At 37.8% G+C, this 21,148-nt stretch overlaps 1 protein-coding gene across 6 annotated transcripts in view; it reads left to right on the plus strand.

Moving 5' to 3' along the window:
- The window catches only part of CLASP1 (cytoplasmic linker associated protein 1), a 351,771-nt gene that overhangs the window by 322,047 nt on the left and 8,576 nt on the right, over window positions 1–21,148 (plus strand). For all 6 annotated transcript variants that reach the window (XM_078146793.1, XM_078146794.1, XM_078146796.1 and 3 more), the window contains 5 exons: window positions 323–473; window positions 1,433–1,679; window positions 3,919–4,109; window positions 5,768–5,896; window positions 20,224–20,430. In XM_078146793.1, coding sequence (XP_078002919.1) covers window positions 323–473; window positions 1,433–1,679; window positions 3,919–4,109; window positions 5,768–5,896; window positions 20,224–20,430 — 925 coding nt within the window. The remainder of the gene's footprint in view (window positions 1–322; window positions 474–1,432; window positions 1,680–3,918; window positions 4,110–5,767; window positions 5,897–20,223; window positions 20,431–21,148) is intronic.

Raw genomic sequence — 21,148 nt, forward strand, 5'->3', positions numbered from 1 at the left:
CATTAAGTCACCAGTTGTCACTATTTTGAGTTCTTGCATTCATATAGTTATTGATGTTTCTCACTGATTATTAGAGTGCTTATGTTTATGGGTTCAAATTATTTATTGAAAGGATATTTTCTGAGAGAAAAAAAAGTAGTTTCCAATTAGTGGGGTCTTTAAAAAGATATCTGCCAAGATACTCTTATTTCATTGCAAGTCATTCTTAGAAACAAAATTCTAAATGTGTACCCCACTCTATAAATTGATGGCACTACCAATTCAAAGTCAAACCTTAATGCCCATGCCCTATTTTAAAATCTGTCATGCCTTTAATCTTTAGCATGCTCGACTATGACACAGAGAATTTGAACTCAGATGAGATCTACAGTTCTCTGCGGGGAGTAACAGAAGCCATAGAAAAGTTTAGTTTCCGGAGCCAGGAGGATCTGAATGAGCCTATTAAGCGGGATGGCAAAAAAGACTGTGATATTGTAAGTATTCCCAGTTTATTATTTCAAAAGATCTATCCATCTGTATTTTTGAGTGTGGACTGCTATCCTCAACACTTTTATACTGTCCTGTTCTAGATAGTTGGAGTACTTTTCGTTAAAGGATCTCAGTTCGACATATTTTTCAAAGCCATATAAAATAAGCAGTCATCCTTCACCACCACCTTAATGACGACTTGCTGAATGCAGAATTTCATTTATTCATTCATTCATTTGTTTGTTTCCTCACAGTGACAGTAAAGAATGTAGTTCAAGATTGGGAGAGTGGTAGGTTTGGAATCAGAGAACCCTGGTTCAGATCCCAGGTCTGCCACCTATGTCACCTTGGTCAAGACACTTGACCTCTCTTGGCCTCAGTTCCTTTACCTGAAGATGGTTGGACTAGGTGATCTCTCAGGTCATGTCCAGTTCTAAATCTGTAATGCTGTGAATTCATTCAGTCTGAAAGTTTCAGCCACTAATTCAGTGTATCTTTCTGATAGTGTTCTCTCACTCAAACATAGAAAGTTCTAATTTCCTCCATGTATCCTACCATATTGTAACACAGAATTCCACAATATATATTTCAGTAGTGACCAGTCTCCTTGACAAAGACTATCTTTCAAAACCAATTTTTTTTTCAACAAAGAGAAATTACTATTCACCATGAGTAAAGCCTATTTCATAAGCATGTGGATAAGTATATGTTTTAGTAGAAACACATTTTGGTCCTGTTTATTGTTATATTTTAATTAGATATTAAAATAGATAAAAAGCTTATCATCCACTTTTATCATCAATACTGATAAATTCATGTTCTTCTCCTTGGGCCCCTATAATCAAAGTCTTAGTGAGTAGTCTTGGGCCTTTGCTATTTCCTTAAGAAAAACCAGGGAAAGAAAAAGAAATCTTAAAGTTTTATTGATCGAAGGGGATGGGATGCTATCTCCTAATTGTTTCAGGTTTCACGAGATGGTGGGATAGCTTCGCCTGCCACTGATCTGCGAGGAGGAAGTGATGTGGTAGAAGGAGGAAGGACAGCTCTTGATAACAAAACCTCACTCCTCAACACCCAGCCTCCACGAGCCTTCACAGGGCCCCGAGCTCGAGATTACAGTCCCTATCCTTACTCGGATACAATCAACACCTATGACAAGACAGCTCTGAAAGAAGCTGTATTTGATGATGACATGGATCAACTTCGTGATGGTTAGTTTCCTTCTTGAATTTTATCCCATTCTCATCAAACAGCTTTTCTTTGCTTTATCTTCTGTGGACCAAGCTCTGGGTATACTGATCAAATAGAGGTTTCACATTCTGGGTAGAATTTTAGCTCTTATGCTCCAGATTCATCTTTTCATTCCTTTATATGACACTTGAACTTTCTCAGTTTAGCAAGCAACTAGGGATAGCATTCCTAAAACACTATTTACTAACCTACCCTACTATGGTATTACAACAGTGTTTTAATGAGGGTGTTTTCTTTCTTCCATTTATAAGGCCCTTGTATAGTATGATTTCTACCTTACATACTATTACAAATAGTATTCTATAGAAGCCTCATTTTATCTTGTGTCAAATGTCCATCAGAGCTCAAGACATTAGTATACTATTCTGTGGCAATATTCCTGCATGAAACCTTATTATTTATTCCTTCACCTGATGGTTGATTAGGTCATTGAGGGAGTTTGATGTGTTGATAATGCCTTGAATATAGTGGATGCTTAATAAATGCTAGCTGAGTTAGGTTTATTGACTGTTGACAGTGATGAAAATACAATCGTATTTACTGTTTTCTACCCAAAGCTTTTTTTTTTAAGACAAAAGTCTTTAAGTCTAAGACCACCCCCCCCTCAAAAAAACCCCCCAAAAACCAAACAATTAAATCAGTGAACTGTTTAATAAACTTTAGGATCAGTATTTTGAGGAAACTGGACTTGTGATTTCATTGGCATTGGGAACTTCTAGGAAAGAAATTCGCTCAACAAACGCAGTCAACACCTGCTTTGGCACTTACAGTCTGAGAGGTACTGTGTCCACTGAAAGAGTCGGCCTCAGAGTCAAAAAAATCTGGGTTCAAATCCCACCTGATTACATATTAGCCTTGTGACCCCAAGCTAGTCACTTAACCTATCATTTCCCGAGACAATTCTCTAATGATATTATAAAGTGGGAAGGCTTCTTTTCAATTATTTTTTAGAGTATAGGTCAAACCTATCTTATTGCCATAGGTAACTTTCAGTGCATACTTTGATATAATTTTATTAAGCTTTTTGTCATTGTTATCGTGATAATAATAGCTAACATTTAAGGTTTGCAAAGTGGTTTACATATATTATCTCATTTGATTATTAAGAAAGTCTTTTGTAGTGAGAAGAGATGGGCTATGACCTGTTTATCAGCTGAATGATTTGATGTGTGTCATTAGCCAAAATGTCACCCTACATATAGCCACTTTCCTTTGGTGAGTAATATGGAAAATGTTGGATAGAAAAATGTTGATTATTTTTTTTGTCAATACAGAACTTGATCAATGAATCAAGACCACTCAAAATGGCGACCATCATTGGTCACCTCTGATTGTTCAGGCCATTAGGCATGGTGCTAGCTGCTGAAATTTATCCTTTGGAATAAGCCCTATCTTAATTTTGTTCCACAAGTTTTTCTTGGAAAGAAGGGTGAGATGCTAGGAAAGAAAAAGTACAGGTGATTTACTTTCTAAAAATTTATGTACACAGCTATATTCCAATAACAGGAGTTAAAGAAATATGCCTTTGGAGCTAGCTGCCCCTGGTATTTAATTTTTCATCTGAAACCTACTTGTGATTCACTCATAGAACAGGGCTTCTCTGGTGAACCATCCTATTCATTCATACTAAACTTTCAGCGTTTTGGTCTCTGATAAGTTCCCTATCTTCATGAGAAGAGTAGTGTTCAGTAAGTAAGCTAAAAGTTGACATTGTTCCCAAATTCCAACTCCTCCCATTTAATCTTTCAGAGTAAAGTTCCTGTGTGACTTATCAGAGTTGTGGCTGTGTGTGGGGGAGGAAAAGTGATTATTTAAATATTGATTTGCTACCTCCAGGCCTTTCCCCCACAATTGGAAGGAATAATACAGTTTCCAGTATTAACCTCAAGGTTACTCCAGTTTTACTAGACCCTAGAACACTCCTTCAGTTGCGGTCAGATTCATTCCTGAAGAAAATTGGTGTTAGGGAAACATGAAGGTGATAAGTATTTATTTCCCTGTCTTTGTGATGAATTTTAGAGATGTTACAGAGCAAGCTGTGGATCTTGGTGAGTGACTGAAAGCCACTCAAGATGGCAGCCCACATCAGTTACCTATTTGTTCAGACCTCAAATAGGCCAGGGCAGCAGGCAGAATATTCTCTGGTTGGATTTTTCTCTGTAGAATAGCCCCTTTTTGTTTTCAATTTCTCTCCCACAGTACCCATTGACCATTCTGATTTGGTAGCTGATCTCCTGAAAGAATTATCAAATCACAATGAGCGGGTGGAAGAAAGGAAAGGAGCCTTATTAGAATTACTCAAGATCACTCGAGAGGATAACCTAGGAGTTTGGGAAGAACACTTCAAAACAATTTTGCTCTTGCTGCTGGAAACACTTGGAGATAAAGATGTGAGAAATTTTGCTTTGGACTTGAATTTTCATTTTTTGGTAGCATGACCATTGTCTCGTTTTCTTTGTATTTCACTTAAATTATTTTTGTGCTTCGTGTACACTTTTAATTTTTTGATGGAAACCTTTTTTAATGAATGTTAATTTCAGGACAGAACTAAACCTACTTCCTGTGCTTTATTGTAGCAGATTTTTACTGTAAGAAGTTGTAGGGGTGATATTTTTACTTTATGAGACCTGTGTCATAAAGAGATTGGTTCCACAGTACAGTACATAGTTGATGAAAATTTGACTTAACATGCAGTTCTATCATAAAATGGAATGACTTCTTTTAAACTCTGTACATAGGATAGATCAAATTCAGGTCAATTTTATTTCCTTTTAGTTTTATGTTAACATTTTACTTTTATATGACAGAAGACACATAGACAGTATATAATATATTTCATTTAAAACAGACCATACTGAGAGTTGCCTTTCATCATATGCCCTCATTCTTATGCCTAGGTATGTTAATGTAATTATGTTCTTTTTCAATTCCTTTGTCAGTTTAATTCCTACAAATTATAGAAATCTAAAAATTAAGCAATCAGTTTGACTTAGGATACCAGCTTCCTCCATATTATGAAATTGGCCCCATTTTTGAGGTGTAAATGAATATTGAAAGTTATCTGAATTCCATTCCAAAAGTTAAAAAAATCTACCCTCAGTAGAGTTTGTATAGACTCTAAGAATTAAAAATGAATGAAAAGGGAAGGGGCAAGACAGGGAAAATTCCTAGAAAATTAAATATAAAGGTAAGATATAAAAATTTAGAATAACTGATATTACATGAATGACAGTTGGTCATAGAGTTGGTTTTATATCATTATGACCACAATAACATTTGATTATGTTGTAATCAAATACTTAGAAATGTGCATTGATTCTGCTTTGTTAATTTGCTTTAGAGGGATACAGGGATAGAAAGATGATTAAAAGATATGTGCAAACTTTTCTTTAGTCAGCATACCATCTACTGTGGCCATTAGACTTAGGATGCTTTTTTTAGTCAAAGATAAAATGATGTCATGTGGAGGATAGATAAATGTTGTGTTAGTGTGTGAATTGTACAGATGAATGGCAAAGAATCAGGATGTACCTTTTAGATACTATTTAGTGTAAACTCCATCCTCTTTTACTGAGATTAAGAGTCCTGTTTAGAATGGCTACCATCCAGAAGTGGAAGACAGGAGTAAACTGAAGGAGCTTTACAAGTCTTTCCACCAATGATCTCATCATTTACAGGGTCAGAAAGTAAGACTAGGCTCTGACTGTATTTCCTGAGTCTAGAAGCATTTCAAGGAGAATAGCTTAATGCAAAATGACAAATAGCTTTTTTTTGTTTGTTTTAAGGCAAAACATAGTGCCCTCCTCCATAACATCGAAGATATTCCAAGAGGTGAATGACTTGAAAGTTTGTTCCTCATCTGTTCTGTGTCTTTTATTGATTATACATACAAGCACATTTTATAAATGTTAAGTTTTTACTGCCTCTTCTCTTGAATGAGTCAAACGTCAGTGGAAGTGGAAGCAATGGGGTGGGGTGGGGGTGTTATTTAATAAAGCTTTGTGTGCCAGTTGTAGTTTAACACCCCTCTCTCCAACTTGCACGTTAGCATTCGATACGGGCATTGGCATTGCGAGTGTTACGGGAAATTCTGAGAAACCAACCAGCAAGATTTAAAAACTATGCTGAACTGACAATCATGAAAACACTGGAGGCACATAAAGATTCCCACAAAGAGGTAAGCGGACTGGGCCTGACCCTAGGATTGACCAAGCAGGTGTCAAATGAAATCCTGAAAGTGACTGAATATGGGGTGAGAGGGAGGGAGAAGAAACTAAAACATGAATTTTGAAATTTAAATTTAAAACACCTGTTGAGATTCTTTCTGAAATCAACTCTTCTTTTAATACAGGGCAGAAATCCCATTAACTGGAAAGGTTCCATGGCTAATCTAAAAGAAACTTTAAGGGCACTGACTTTGATCCCAAACTTCTGGAAACTGTACAATATGGGATACTAACCACCTCATTTTCTACAATAGGCATCATTACATTTATATTGGTGGGTTGTCACCGGGAAATAAGGGGACCAAGCTTTTCACTTGGCTTCCTTCTATAAGCAACTCCGTTTCAACAGAAAGTGACCATGAGTCACTGAGAGGGGGCAGCTTGCTCTGACCAGTCGTTTTTCTAACCTGAAGACGTCACTACAGGCTGTGGTTCCTCCTTGTAGCTGATGAATACTTTATGCTAACAAGTGTTTGTGCAAGATTTAGGAAGAAGGGGGTGTGCCTGTGTCTGTGTGGCTGTCTGTGCATGCACACATGTATATGTGCATTGTGCATTGGGTGAGAGGGTGGGTGTGCGTGCGTGTATATGAGATCACAGATTTAGAGCCAAAAGGGACCTAACATTTACTCCAGCCTTTGAATTTTAAAGACGAGAAAACAGAGGCTTGGAGAATAAAAGTGCCTTGCCCAGGGTTACATGGGTAATCACTGGCAGAACCAGGATCCAAACTCAGGTCTTTAGAATGCACGTTCAGTATTCTTTTCACAGTGCCCAAGTCTTCTTGTTTCTAAGTCCAACACTATCCACTGTGACAAATTTCGAGTTTTGCAAATAGAAATTGCTATAGAAAATGAAATCCTAATTTTCTAGATTTCTTTCAGTAACCTTAGCAAGTTAAAATTACATGCTTGGGTTGATCCTAGAACAGAGAATAAAGCCAATTACTCCATTAAGTCTTATTTATTTTATTTCCTCAAACTGGTAAATATTATACTATAGTTAGGAGAAGGATTAATTTGACTTTGATTGAAGCAGCATAGCTACAAGAAAAATCTGGATTTGAAAAAATATCTCATTGCAGTTATTACTTGCTAGAAAACAGATCAGTGGTCAGACCATGGAATCACCAATAAGATTATCTTGAGGTCAAGTACCATGTAATTTTCTACACCCAATATATAGTACAGTGCTGGGTACATAGTAGGTGTTAAGTAGAGGTTGTTTCAAAAGTCTTAATGTAGGGGGCAGCTAGGTGGTGCAATAGATAGAGCACTGGCCCTTGAGTTAGGAGGACCTGAGTTCAAATCCAGCCTCAGACACATAATACTTCCTAGCTGTGTGACTTTGGGCAAGTCACTTAACCCCAACTGCCTCACTTAAAAAAAAAAGTCTTAATGTAGTTTAAAGAAATTTTTAAAATACTAAAATTAATATATTGAAAACATTTTTCTATTTTTTTAAATTTAATGTTTTAGGTTGGAGTATAAATATTTATACAATCTTTGTCTTCTAGTTATCTTACTTGATTGTGTGATGTTAGTGCTTAAGTTTTTATATCACTTTTTTACTTGTTCATTCAATACTCTTGATTTCATATATTTATCGCCACCTGAAGAAATTCAGAAGTTTCTAGATTCATTTCACACTTAGACAAGAAAAAAGTTTGTCATCTTTGTTTCAGTGCTAGCTGCAAAGTTGTGTTCAGTACCTAAGGAATACTCCTGTGACTGATTATTTTTGTTTGTTTTATGTGTGAATTTGTGGATGAGACTCAGCCTTTGGCAAGAGAGTGAGAGAGAGAAAATGAGAATCTGAGCATGCTAGAGAGAAAAAAGATCTTCACTTAGAGTTTCTGTATAACTTGCTTTGTGAAACCAAAATAACTGAGTAAAGCATTTTGAAATGTAATCCTTTTGAACTTGAGAGTTTGTTATGATAAAGTGGTTACAAGATAATGGCAGAAGGTAAAGGTAAGGATGAGATCTCTGTAGCTATTTCTAGACCAAGATCTGATATCAGGTATATTCTAAAGGAAGTATTAATCAGTTTTTATTGCATAGGCGTAATATGCTGGGCACTAAATAGAACATAATATTAAGTTTCCCATCTCTATTAAAATAAACATTCTTTGAGAGGCGATGTGGACAAGGACTTGGAAAGTCAAATATGAGAATTATATTAAAATTTTGGTAAACATAAGCATGGACATTATATGAAAATTTATTAGTGTACACAACAAAACTATCTCACTGACCTATTCATTTTTTTAAAATTAAAAACAATTTAATACCAAACTTCAATAGCATTACTTCAGTTTTCTATATTTTAGGGTTTGACCAACAGCTTAAATGTTTGTCATATCATATTTGGTCTCTAGACATAATTTCTGGAGCACATTTTCTCTTTTATGGTGAAATTTCAGTAATTTGGACCTTAAAGATTTCAAAATTGTAATAATTTTAATGGAACTTAATGTAAATTCACTTCTGCACTAAAGGAGAAGAAATGGACTTATTAAGCAAATTAAGAGGAGAAATTGGATGAATAAGGGAATTTTAAATTATTTTCAGACATCCTCAATCACATTACTTAACTTCAGCTGGACCTTCATTATGTTCTTTTTTTTCTTTTTTCACAATATGACTAATGTGGAAATATGTTTACATGATTGCATATGTATAACCTATATCAGATTGCTTGTCATCTTGGGGATGGGAGGGAGGGAGAAAAAATTGAAACTCAAAATCTTATATTTACCCCCAAATAAAAAGAAGCTTGCCTCATATTTCACTGAAAAAATTGAGACCGTTCACTGAGAGCTTCCTCTTTTCCTCTCCTCATCTCATATCATCTATATGCTTCCTGCCACTGTCTCTGTCTTCACTCCATCTCACATAATGAAGTGGCTCTTTCTCCTTGCCAACCCATGTTGCCATCCTATCTTTTCTAGGTGATTGCCCTCTTTATCATCCCCATTCCCTCACTTATCTTCAGTCTCTCCCTGTTTAATTCTTAGCTAATGGCCTCATTTTTTTCAGTGAAATATGAGGCAAAGTTCTTAGCTGAGAGGCTGGGGGGGAAACATGGTAAGGGAGATATGAGGTATGTTGAAAAGGTTTTGAAGAGCTTGCTTTGACGATTGGGATATGAGTTAATTAAGGAAGTGTAAAAGGATTATCTTACTGCAATAATGACCTAGTTGAAATTATGTAACATAAATTTGTAACACACCTATTCAGTATGGTTTCATGAATTTCTCCAGTTTTGTTTAGCAGCAAGCCATTAGATGGTGATAGTAATCTGTAGCTGAGGTTTAGAGTTCAAGGTCAGTGATAAGGTAATGGAGAAAAGGATTCAAGAGAAGCAGACATTGTAGGGTTGAACTGGTTCACTTTTAAGGTCAAGATGGAAAAGGGAGTATGAGTGTAGGCATTGTAGGCATGATGACCTGGGAAAAAACTTAGGAGTCAAGGGATTGGAAGTCAAGGTTAGGAAGAGCAAGGTTTGGGGTTGCAAGATAGGAGACACAGAATGGCAATAGATTGTAATAGTTCATAAACTGATGCATTAGTCAGTAATGGAAAGATTAAGAGTGTGACTGTGTAGCTGAGTTGGTATGAAGGAGTGGTCATGGTAAATGAGCAAGTTGAAGAACTGGGAGGTAAGGCTGCTTGAGGGACTATCAGTATGAGCGATATTTTTTTCCTTCATTTTTTGTGTTTTTTGGTGAGGCAGTCAGGATTAAGTGACTTGGCCAGGGTCACATAGCTAGTGTCTGTGTCAAGTGTCTGATAGTGGATTTGAACTCAGATCCTCCTGACTCCAAGGCAGAGCTCTATCCACTATGCCACCTAGCTGTGCCTGGGACTATCAGTATGTATGGTGAAGTTCCCTAGTATGAAGGCAGGAGTTGGGTCAGAAAGTTGGGCACAAAATTGTGAACCAGGCACCAAACTCATTGAGGAGAAAAGGAGAATTTCCTGAAGATTGATAGAAAATAGCTACCAAAATTTTGATTGGGCAGTAGATATGGTTTGAGTGAACTTCAAAAAAGGAAAGATTACTGAGTAATGTTTATAGAAAAAGAGAGCCTGCAAGTGAAAATGGGGAACAAGAAGTACTCCAGTCCCCCACCGTGACCAGTAAATGTTGGGTGGGAGGTGGGGAATGAATGATGATTTCAACCAATGCTGGAAAGGGTGATCAGGAAGGTTCAGATGTGAAGGAATCCAGGTCTCGAAGCCAGAAGGTGAAAAGAAGTGGGAAAGGAAAAGATTTACCTGTGTATTCCAGCGAGTATCATGGAAAGGGTGGGGAATTTTAGAATGCAGTGTTGGGGGGACTGAGTTGAAGGGGATGGGAATTTCCTGACTGTGTTATGCCCATGTAAAAGGAAATTTTAGAAGAATGCTTAATTTCAATTGAAAAGATTCATATATCTTAGATTTAAAATAAAGTTTTAAAACTTAGAATTGTCTTTTTAATTTATTCTTGAAATGTAGCAGAGTAATATTGTCCAAGTATTTGATGTCTTTCAGTGAAAATAGTTGTATAGAGTCACATTTTCTTCTTTAACTTTTTAACCGGTAGCTTTATTTATTAACAATTAACTTTACCATATCCATGTCTGGGGTTGTTGACACTATCTACACTGGGCTAAAAGTTCCCATTGAAAGACCAGAGCTTTTTAAAAGGAACCTTTGAGATCATCTCGCCCTGCTCTCTCCTTTCATAGATGAGGTAACTGAGTCCCAAAGAGGTGAAATTTTTTGCTTCTATCAAGTTTTCCTGTTTTCTTTGCTAGTAGTGGTAGAGCTAGAAGTAAAATCCCTGCCTTCCATCTCTCTTTCCACTATACGCTTGCTTCTCTAATACTGTGATAAGTTGTGTTGTCCCTAGGGAAACTATGTACCCACGTTCTAAACCTGCACCCCAGAAATTACATTTGTCAGCCTAGGGAAATCAGCAGCTTAGTGTGGTCTCCCATTGAAAGAGGGTACCAGGAAATCCATCTCTTCATTTCCCACCTGACTTCACTCCTCTGGACTTGTCCATCATACCCTGGCTCTGGGCTTCCCTCCGCACCATGTTTCAGGTTCCATTTGGGTGTTGTCTTTTCTTATTAGATTGTAAGCTTCTTGAAGGTAGAGACTGTCTTTCTCTTTTTGTGTTTGTATCTGCAGTGCTTAGCACAGTTCCTGGCATATAGTAGGTGCCTAATAAATGTTTATTGGCTGACTGACTACTCCAAAGCCTTTGCATTAGCACAGCTGCTATAAGGAGATGCTGAAATTCAACATCTTTTGTTATGGTTATGTTCTTAACCAGTGTTTTCCAGAAGGTACTTTTAGGGAGTGCCTTAATTTTAAATAGGATGTTTAAATCATGAGTACCCTTTTCCTAAAGCCTACTTCTTGGCCAGACCAGTCATCTCATTGGCATAGCTACTTTCTCCACTGATGGAAATTACAGCCCTTCTACACTTTCTTATCCTGTGTAGTTCTTGTCTGTATTTTTCCAGAAATCCTTTCATAGAGGTTCCCAGTGCACTGGAGACTTTTTTTTTTGAGGCAGTTGGGGTTAAGTGACTTGCCCAGGGTCATGCAGCTAGTAAATGTCAAGTGTCTTGGTCTGAGACTGAATTTGAACTTAGGTCCTCCTGACTCTAAGGCTGGTGCTCTACCCACTTCACCACTTGCTGCCCCTTCCTTGTTTCTTTTAATATTTCCTGAATACCACGGTAGTACTGGGATTGTCTGTCTATCGATTATTCCTCAGTCCATCAACATTATACTGGCCCACCTCCATTTTTGGTCATATGTAACCTTCACGGTGTTATTTTATATCCTTTGTAACAAACATTGTTTTGATTATGGCCCAGTAGCCTTTTGAGGTTTTGATTTTTTTTTTATCTGTTTTGTTTTGACCCAACTGAATGTCCTGATGGGTGTTACAGGGCCAGATGTAAACTCTAGTGTTATTGTTTAGTTGTTTCAGTCACGTAGAACTCTTCATGACCCCATTTGGGGTTTTCTTGGCAAAGTTACTGGAGTGGTTTGCTATTTCCTTCTCCAGTTCATTGTACAGATGAGGAAACTGAGGCAAACAGGGTTAAGTGACTTGCCCAGTAAATATCTGAGGCCAGATTTGAACTCAGGAAAATAAGTCTTCCTGACTCCAGGCCTGGCCCTCTGTCCACTAAACCACCTAGCTGCCCCAAACTCTAGTGTAGATCATAGAAACACCAAACCACCACAAAGCCTGATTTTATTATATACGTGAAATATGTGTGTGTGTGTGTGTGTGTGTGTGTGTGTATGTATGTGTCTAAATACATGCAGATAGATTTTTTTTTGAGGAACCATCTGCTGTAAAAGAAACTATGAGCTCTAAGAGAGGATTTACCAGGATTTACCAGTGTTCTACTTGAATTAGTTGATCACATTTATTGGGGTCTTTCTTTTCCTAGCTAATAGTCTGAGCACCTCTGTGTGTGAGAGCTTGTTGAGCCCTTTTCAGGGCTACTCATCCACCTGCCACCCAGCTCTCCTGTGACTTCAAGAAGCAGTAGCATTCACAGTGTCCACACCCTGGTAAAACCATTTCAGTGGATGGGCCAAACCAGGTTGAGGGTAGCTGATAGGCCTCCAACTCATGGGTGAGTTACGGGGATGTCTGCCCCAAGCATGTGAAGACGTCCCCCAGTGGAACTGGTAGATGAAAACAGTTTGTTCCAGCAGCCAGGAAGGCAGCTGAAACAGGCACTGTGGAGCGCTTAGAGCTTGGTCAAACATCAGAGACAACAAGGACATCTGCTGCATCCCAGGCCATTACCAGTTGTCTTGACTTTTGTCTTGCCGCTGGACTTTGGTGACTGTGGAAAAGAGAGTGAGGCTGACACCTTTGTGCAACTCTGCTTCAGTTGAATCCAATTCACGAGCAGGTGAAGACTTTGCTCCACGATGTCATTGGTCCTCTTCAAAAACAAAGGACAAACAACAACAGTTAATATTAGTGAGTCTTTTTTAGCATGTGTTCTCCCGGACAGCTGATTCAGGATCAGGGTTATCAATCATTGTCATTGAGGACTCTGTTCTAGAGGTTTTCTTTTTCCAACCAGGCTTGTTTTGAATTCAGCAGAATTTTTTCATATATGTCAAAACAGAATATGTAATCATGAGATAGAACTAATCAGAAATATTTATCATGCCTTACTGTTTTGAGTCATATTTTTTTGTCTTTTTCAGGTAGCTTTATTTCCATTTGAAAAATAAATTTTATGCCATATAAAAATCCATATGGCTTGCAACTCTGAATTTCTGAAAGGTACAAATTGATTTTTGTTTAGATTTTTGGCTGTCTGTGCTGAAAGCTGATTAGCAGCAACATTGACTCACCGAACAGCTTAGACTTACACCCAGCAGTTGTTATGTCATTAAGATACATGGCCAGTCAAGAACACCTTTAAATTGACTAGTAATATAGGGATGTAGAGAAAAAGATCATCAGGGCTAGATGCTGGCACTGAACTTTGGGGAAGGACTTGTTTTCTGATTTATCATCAAAAAGCATTTACTGAGCACCTAATGAGCTTTTCTGGGTGCTTGCTGAGAATCCTGTGTAGTTTAAGTCCTTCCCCTTTTGGGATCATTAGGAACTTTTTTTTAGACCCACCCTGTGGATTTCACTAGTGCCACATGATATAAATGTGGAAACTTTCCAGTGCAAGATTATACATTGTATTTGACTTCCAAGACTTAAAAAGAGTTTTCTGGGGACTCGTATGGGTTAGGTAATATGCCCAGAGTGGGACTCTTAAGGCCGTCTGTCTCTCAGCTATTCAGTGTAGCTCCTCTAAGAAAATCCTGATAAAGAGCAATACAAAAAGGACTTACAAAAAGCAAAATAAAAATTAACCTATGCAAACCCAGACAGTGCAGGGTCTGTCCTACATCATATATATGTAATCAGGGATAGGTAATTTGGAGACAGCAAAGAACTAATGCTAATAATCCTAATAGTCGTGGGAAAGTGCTATGGAGGAGATATATTTGAAGTTGTAGGATGCCCTCAGGTCTTTTTTTTCCCCCTTTCATATAACTGCCAAAGTAACAACTAAACAATGTACATTAGAGTACTGCTTTATGCTTTTAAAAGCTCTCTTATATTCATTTGAACTTTTTAGCATCCCCTACACAGTAGGTAGGGCAGACCTTATTATCTCTTTTCATGTTACAGATGAAGAAGTTGAGCCCCAGAACGAGGTTTGGTTTACTTGCCAGGTGCCACATTGCAACTAGTGGCAGGGCTACCTTGGAAACAGTCCTTAGAATGCAGTGTTTTTTCACTGCATCCAGAAAACTTGGGAGATTTATCATCTAGGATGATAGAATTACAGATTTAGAGCTTGAAGGGGCTTTGAAATAAAGTCAGCTATTCCAGTCCTTTCATTTTGTAAATAAGGAAACTGAGGTCCAGAGAAGTAAAGCAACTTGCCCCAAGATGATAAAATTTGTAAGTGACAGAGCTAGTGTGTTGGGCATTCCTAAGGGACTTTTTCTTTTTCAACCTCAAACCCAACTCAGTATCATATGGAACCTTTCTGGGGACCCCCTAACTCCCACAGTTGCTTTCCTGTCCCCACTTCCACCTCCATGATGGGCCATGCTTACTTTTAACCCTGTCCTTTCCCCATCAGTAAATAGCAGGCAGTTTGTCAGGTGAAAAAAAAAGCAGATTCATCCTCACTAGTTTTCTTTTACATGCATATATCAGAGATAATAAAAATCAAGAACCCTAAGAGTATTGGTTTGATACTGGAAGCCCTCATTTAAAAATAAAACTTTAATATAGGGAAATAACAATTTTGAAAACAGGTAAGTAGATCACCCGTAATTGTTTTCAATAATAAAGGAGTGTTATTTTAAGAAAGGCTCCTTTTAAATACAGAGAGCTCATACTGTAATTGAGGGAGCCAAAACATGTGAGAAAGTTTGGCAAGAAGATTTCTAGAAAAGCCCCAAAGGCCTAGGGTAAGTGGCATGGCCCAAGAGTCCTCAGGCTGCATCAGGCCATTAGATGCCAGTGTCTGACCTACAGTTGCAGGGCAGATATTAATTCCCAAAGAATCTTAGGATACAGTGGCAGGTCAGATAGTATATCCTGTTAGTCCCCTGCTTGGGAAGAGTGGAGTTGGTTACCCAAGGTCAGCTCATCCAAGCATTGTGCACAGCAGTATTGTTCATCCTCCTTGGCTTCCTGGAGTTTGGGAGAAGGGATGCAGAGAAAACATAAAAACTAAGTAGTAGGAAGGGAATCGAGGAAACCATAGCATAGGCTTATGAATCCTCAAGTGGAACTTAAGCTCCTTGAGGCAATAGTGTAGCTTTTGTCATCTTTATATTCCACATTTTTCAAATAAGTATTTTTTAAATTAATCTTCCCTTATACCACTCCTACCACCCAAGTATGCAAGAATCTTTGTTGTTGGGCAGTATCAGTAACACCCTGTCATCACAAAACCTAGACAGCCTCATCTTCAATTGTTTTGCACACAATGCACTCAGTAAATATTGAAGGATCAGTCATATTAATTGCTAAAGCAAACCCTTAAGGGGGTTACTTATAAGTTTCCTAAAGGTAGCTATCTGCATTGGTATTTCTGAGTAGTGTCTTTATGTTGCATTTTCAAGGGATTACCACATGATTATAGTATATGTTCATGGACACGTATGTAATGTTTCTGTTATTTACGTGGCTATGTAGTGATATTAATAATCATTTATAGAGGTACTTACTTATCCACAAGTGCTCCAGGCAGCAGGCATTGGTAAAATGTAAAGGGTACAGTAATCAGGAAGTGTGTTGTAGGACAGTGGTGTCAGACTGAGATAGAAATGGCAGCCACTTAACCTTGCATAAGGATCGTTGTGGACTGCATGTTGACTTAGAATACCACATGTTAATATTATCTATATTCTGTTATTTTTATTTCTTTTGTCAAATACTTCCCAGTTGCATTTTAATCTGGTTCAATCAGAGTGTTGTGGGTTGTGTTTGACATCTTTGTTTTAGAGTACTATTCCTAATCGAAAGGAATTTAAAACTTCTTTAAATGTGAAACATTATCTGAAGTCTTTGGAAGGCAGAAGAAAGTCAATAAATTCAGTCAATAAATTTTTATTGACTTCCCATAATGTTCACAGCACATGCATATGTGAAGAACAGGAAGAAAGCTATTTTGACTAGACCGTCAAGTACATAAAGGGAAGTGATGATTAATAAGCCTAGAAATATAGATTATACCAAGTTTGAGAGACTTTTAAATTGCAAGTAGAGAAGTTTGTATTTGATCCTCTAGGAAACAGGTAGCTATGCAAGCTTATTGAGCTGCAGAGTGACACAGTCAGACTCACTTTAGGAATGTTACTTTGACAGATGTAGGGAGAATGGATTGGAAAGGAAAGGAGGCAGAGAGAACAATTAAACTACTGAAGTAGTCAAGCTGAGAGGTGATGAGAGCCTGGACTAAGGTGGTGGCCATGAAGTATGTCATGGATGCAAAAGATGTTGTGGAGGCAGAATCAGCAGTGGGGTCAAGGAGAATGAGGAACTGAGGATGATGACAATGGTGACTAGAATTATCATGCCTGTGACAGAAATAAGTGGTTAGGAAAAGGAGTGGACTCTAAATTGCCCCTATTTGATTATAATAGCCTTGAAAGTGGTTTTGTTTTGTTTTATGTATGTAAGCATCATGGGTATACCTAGCCAAAGCTTTTATGGAATTTAGTAGTAAAGAAACATGTTAGATAAAGCCAACTTTCTTGTTTAGGCAGAAATACCTTTAATTTTTTTTTTCAATATGAATATATTGCCTTACTTATTGGTTGATTTTTATTTTTTAAATCACTCTTTCATTTTTATGACTAAAGCTGAGGTGATATCACAAAGGCCTTTATGGAATCATAAAATGTAGAAGCTAGAAATCACCTTAGAACTCATTTAATCCAATTTATTAGTTTTATAAGTGAGGAATCTGAGACCAGAAAAGTAGAGACTTGCCCAAGGTTACACAGCTGTGGTCAAGCCAGTCTCCTGACTCCTACTCCAGTTTTTTTTTTTCTGCTCTGCTCTACTTCCTAGGTGGCACAATGGATAGAGGGCCAGGCCTAGAGTCAGGAAGACTCATCTTCCTGAGTTCAAGTCTGGCCTCAGAAACTTCCTAGCTGTGTGACCCTGGGAAAGTCATTTAACCCTGTTTGCCTCAGTGTCCTCATTTATAAAATGAGCTGGAGAAGGAAATGGCAAACCACTCCAATATCTTTGCCAAGAAAACCCCAGATGAGGTCACAAATAATTGCACATGACTGCAAATCAGCTGAGCAGCAACTGAAATACTTCTTTTCAACTTAGTTTATTGATTTAATCCAAGTCAGCAAACTTCTATCAAGTATGTGCTATGTGTAAGGCACTGGGCTAGTCTCTGGGTATACAAAGATGAAAAACACCATAGTGATCTAAGTTGGCTACTTTCTAGCCTCCATGGGGCTTTTTAAACTGCTTCCATGTCAGGAATAAAAGAAACTTTCCTTGCTGATTTGTGCTTTGCCTTCATCTGTCAAGTGAAATGACTTTTTGCTGCATTTATAGCAAGGTCTGGAGGGGGTGAAGTCTTCATAGCTGAACTATCATATCGTTGTTATAGTACTGATGGTGCCATTTAGTCTAATATTATTTCATAAGCCATAAAGTGCACATGTTTTTTAAAGTATGTTTATTCATTTAGAGCACTAGTCAGTCATTGACTGTTAGTGCCATTTTTAATTTAAATTGTGAAGAGGAAAAATGTATGCCTATGGTGTTACCATAAGACTTTAGAGAAGACACATTCCATTATTTATAATGTTAATATCAACTTATCTTTATTTATAATATTAATTTTATAGCAGTTATTAGTTTTTTAATAATTATTTTATAGCAATTTATAGTTAACAGTAATTCCACAGGAATTTTATCTTCACAAGAAAAAGGTATTTATTGGATCATAAATTTAGAGCTGTGAAGAACTTTGGAGGTCATCAAGTCCATTTCCCTCTCGCACATGCACACTGTTTATATTGAGAAAAATTGAGGCCAAGAGAGGTTAAGTGACTTATGTGGAGTCCTCATAGCAGAAAGTGTTAGAGCCCGGATTCTCTGACTCAAGTCCGGCAATCTTTTTCTATGTCATATTGCTTCCCTTAGAAGTGGCACAGTTGTGATCTCCATTTTACAGTTAAGGAAAATGAAGCCTAGGGAAATTAAATTATTTTCCCAAAGTTTCACACCTAATACATGCCTTGTACTAGAACCTGTCTTCTGATTCTTCAGTCTATATTCTTTAAGATATAGTAGGAAATATTTCTAATTTTTATTCACTGCATCTCAGTACTAGGTTTTTCTCTCCACCCCATCCTATTTACCAGTTTTCAAATAATGGTGTCTCTATACCATCATCAGTTAACCAAAAGTTTAATTAACTACTCATCTCAGATCATCTCATCTTCAAAAGCCCAGGTTCCTGTTCGTTTAGGTGCTGTTTAGACTTCATATGCTTATTTGGCAGAATAAAATTTAGACTCATCATCTTACACCATTTGTTGTAGTATGCTAAAAATGGATCCAAGACCTGAATATTAAAAGTCATGGCATTTAAAAAAAATAATTAGAAGAGAATCAGATCAAGTCCCTTTCAGAGTTACTAGGAGGAGAATTCTTAAACAAGAAGTAAAAGTGATCACCAAAAATAAAATAATTTGAGTTACACAAAACTGAAAAGCTTTTTAGTGAATCAAATTAACATAATTAGCATAAGAATGAATAAAATTAATGTGGAAAAAATATTTCATCAAGTATCACTGATATAGAAAACTAATATACACAAGAGTCATTCTTTCGTTGATAAAATAATCAAAGGGTGTGAACCAACAGTTCCCAAAAGAAGAATTAAAAACTGTTAGCCATTATATAAAAGATTGTTCCAAATCACCAAGACAACAACAAAACAGGAGAAAATAAGTGCTGTGAAATGATAGTGACCAAGCTTGGCCAGGGATAGGAGAGTGTAATTTGCTCCCTTCTTTGCAGAGATACTACATATAATGCTGGATTTGGCTTTATTGAACTACTTTTTAAAACTTTTTGTTATGAGGGGGGAAGTGAGGGATGTATTGAGAAATGTAGTTGATATAGAAACAGAAGATACTAATAAAAATCCAAAAATCAAACAAAAAACTGCTCGCTTCACCTTAGTAAAACAGCAAGGCCCTCAGGGAAGTCAGACTACCACTTCATCTATCACCTTAGACCCAATGGGAAACATCGCAGGACCCTGAACCCAAGAGCCCTGGGAATAGTATTGGCCCCTAGATCACCATCCCTGCTTCCACCCTAGCCCCCCACAGCTGTCACTGAGAAGAGAAGTAGCCCACCTTCCTTGCCACTACCAAAACCAGCTACTAACAAACTGCCACTGATGGGGCAAGCCCAAGAGCCTTAGGAATGCCAGTTCCCTGCATTACCATCTCCTTTGATGCTGCACCATGTCTTTTCCATTTCCCTTATAGCTGAAACTTTGCATATGTGTCATCTCCTCCATTAGAATGTGAGAAATAAATGTACCGCTTCTTGAGAGAAAGGATCATGTCTGCTTTTTGTGTCTGTATCCCAGAGCTTAAGGTACACAGTAAGCACTTAATAAATGCTTTTTCATTCATCCATTCTGAACTTGCTGTACCTACACAGACTGTAGGGGTCAGCTAGGAGTCAGAAAGACTTATCTTCCTGAGTTCAGATCTGGCCTCAGACACTTGCTAGCTGTGTGACCTTGGACGAATCACTTGACCCTGTTTGCTTCAGTTTCCTTATCTGTAAAATGAGCTGGAGAAGGAAATGGCAAACCACTCCAGCATCTTTGCCAAGAAAACCCCAAATGGGGTCACAGAGAGTCAGACAGAGCTCACACTAATGCAAAAATGTATTCACACACACATACCCCAGAACACTTAAAGCCACCATTAAGCAAGGCCTCAAGAGCAAGAGGAAGTAATTTAAAGTTTCACTGGTTAAAATAGTACAGTGTGTTTTCTGTATTCATTAACAACTAGATAAATTGGTGGCATCTGTCATTAGGTTGGTTCACTGGCATTTGGCTTACAGGAACAAACATTTGTGTTTGGCACCTCTTATAAAATGTTAACCGTTCCAATTTGGGGACTTTTTTTTTTTCCTCCAGGTTGTGAGAGCTGCAGAGGAAGCTGCTTCAACATTGGCCAGTTCTATACACCCTGAGCAGTGTATCAAAGTGCTTTGCCCAATCATCCAGACTGCTGACTACCCCATCAATCTAGCTGCCATTAAGATGCAGACCAAAGTTATCGAGAGGATTTCCAAGGAGTCCTTGCACCAGCTTCTCCCTGACATCATCCCAGGCTTGCTACAGGTAGGGCTCCAGCTGGGCAACGCTTATGGGGTATGTACTTTGCTGTATGTGATGGCTGCTGGTATGGTTGGTGTTTGAACTAAACTAGTGACTCATAGGCCAGATAAGACCATTCAGCCAAAAGTAACCTTAGAACTCTTTCATCTTTCTTGCAAGTACATCTTTATTCAGAGGGAAGAGGAATTAGGTGGTGGTTGGCAATGTGTACTGCCTATGCTGTTGGCATTTCAAAACCAGTGTACAGTCAGTAGTACCCATGGTGCCATTGAGATTTTATGATTTTCCCTGTATTTACTTGAATTTGACCCTCTCCTGAGTGTTATCTTGCTTTCAAAGAATTTACAACAGAGTAAGGAAAATAAAATATTTATACAGATAACTCTAATGATAATGGTCAGTATCTCATAAGTGTTACAAGAGTGGTCTCAATGAAGTGCTGCAAGGGATCAGAGGAACAAGAGAATGTTGCCAGCAGGAGTGATCAGCAAAAGTTCGATGGACTTGATCATAGAACTTTTAAAATTGGAAGAGACCTAATTCAGCGCTTCAGTCTGTAAATGAGGAGCTGAAGTCTAAAGGCTGAGCTGGCCTTTGAAATGTCAATGTAATTTCAGCAAGTGGGATGTGGAGTAGGGCGGGGAAAGGTGCAGACAGAAGAACCTTCCAAGAGTGGCAGTAGCAAGGCCCAGAAAACGTGGGGCATATTTAGAGGAAATTA

The sequence above is a fragment of the Phascolarctos cinereus genome, unplaced genomic scaffold (genome assembly GCF_003287225.1).
Source record: "Phascolarctos cinereus isolate Bilbo 61053 unplaced genomic scaffold, phaCin_HiC Scaffold_726;HRSCAF=1367, whole genome shotgun sequence".
Classification (NCBI taxonomy): Eukaryota; Metazoa; Chordata; class Mammalia; order Diprotodontia; family Phascolarctidae; genus Phascolarctos; species Phascolarctos cinereus.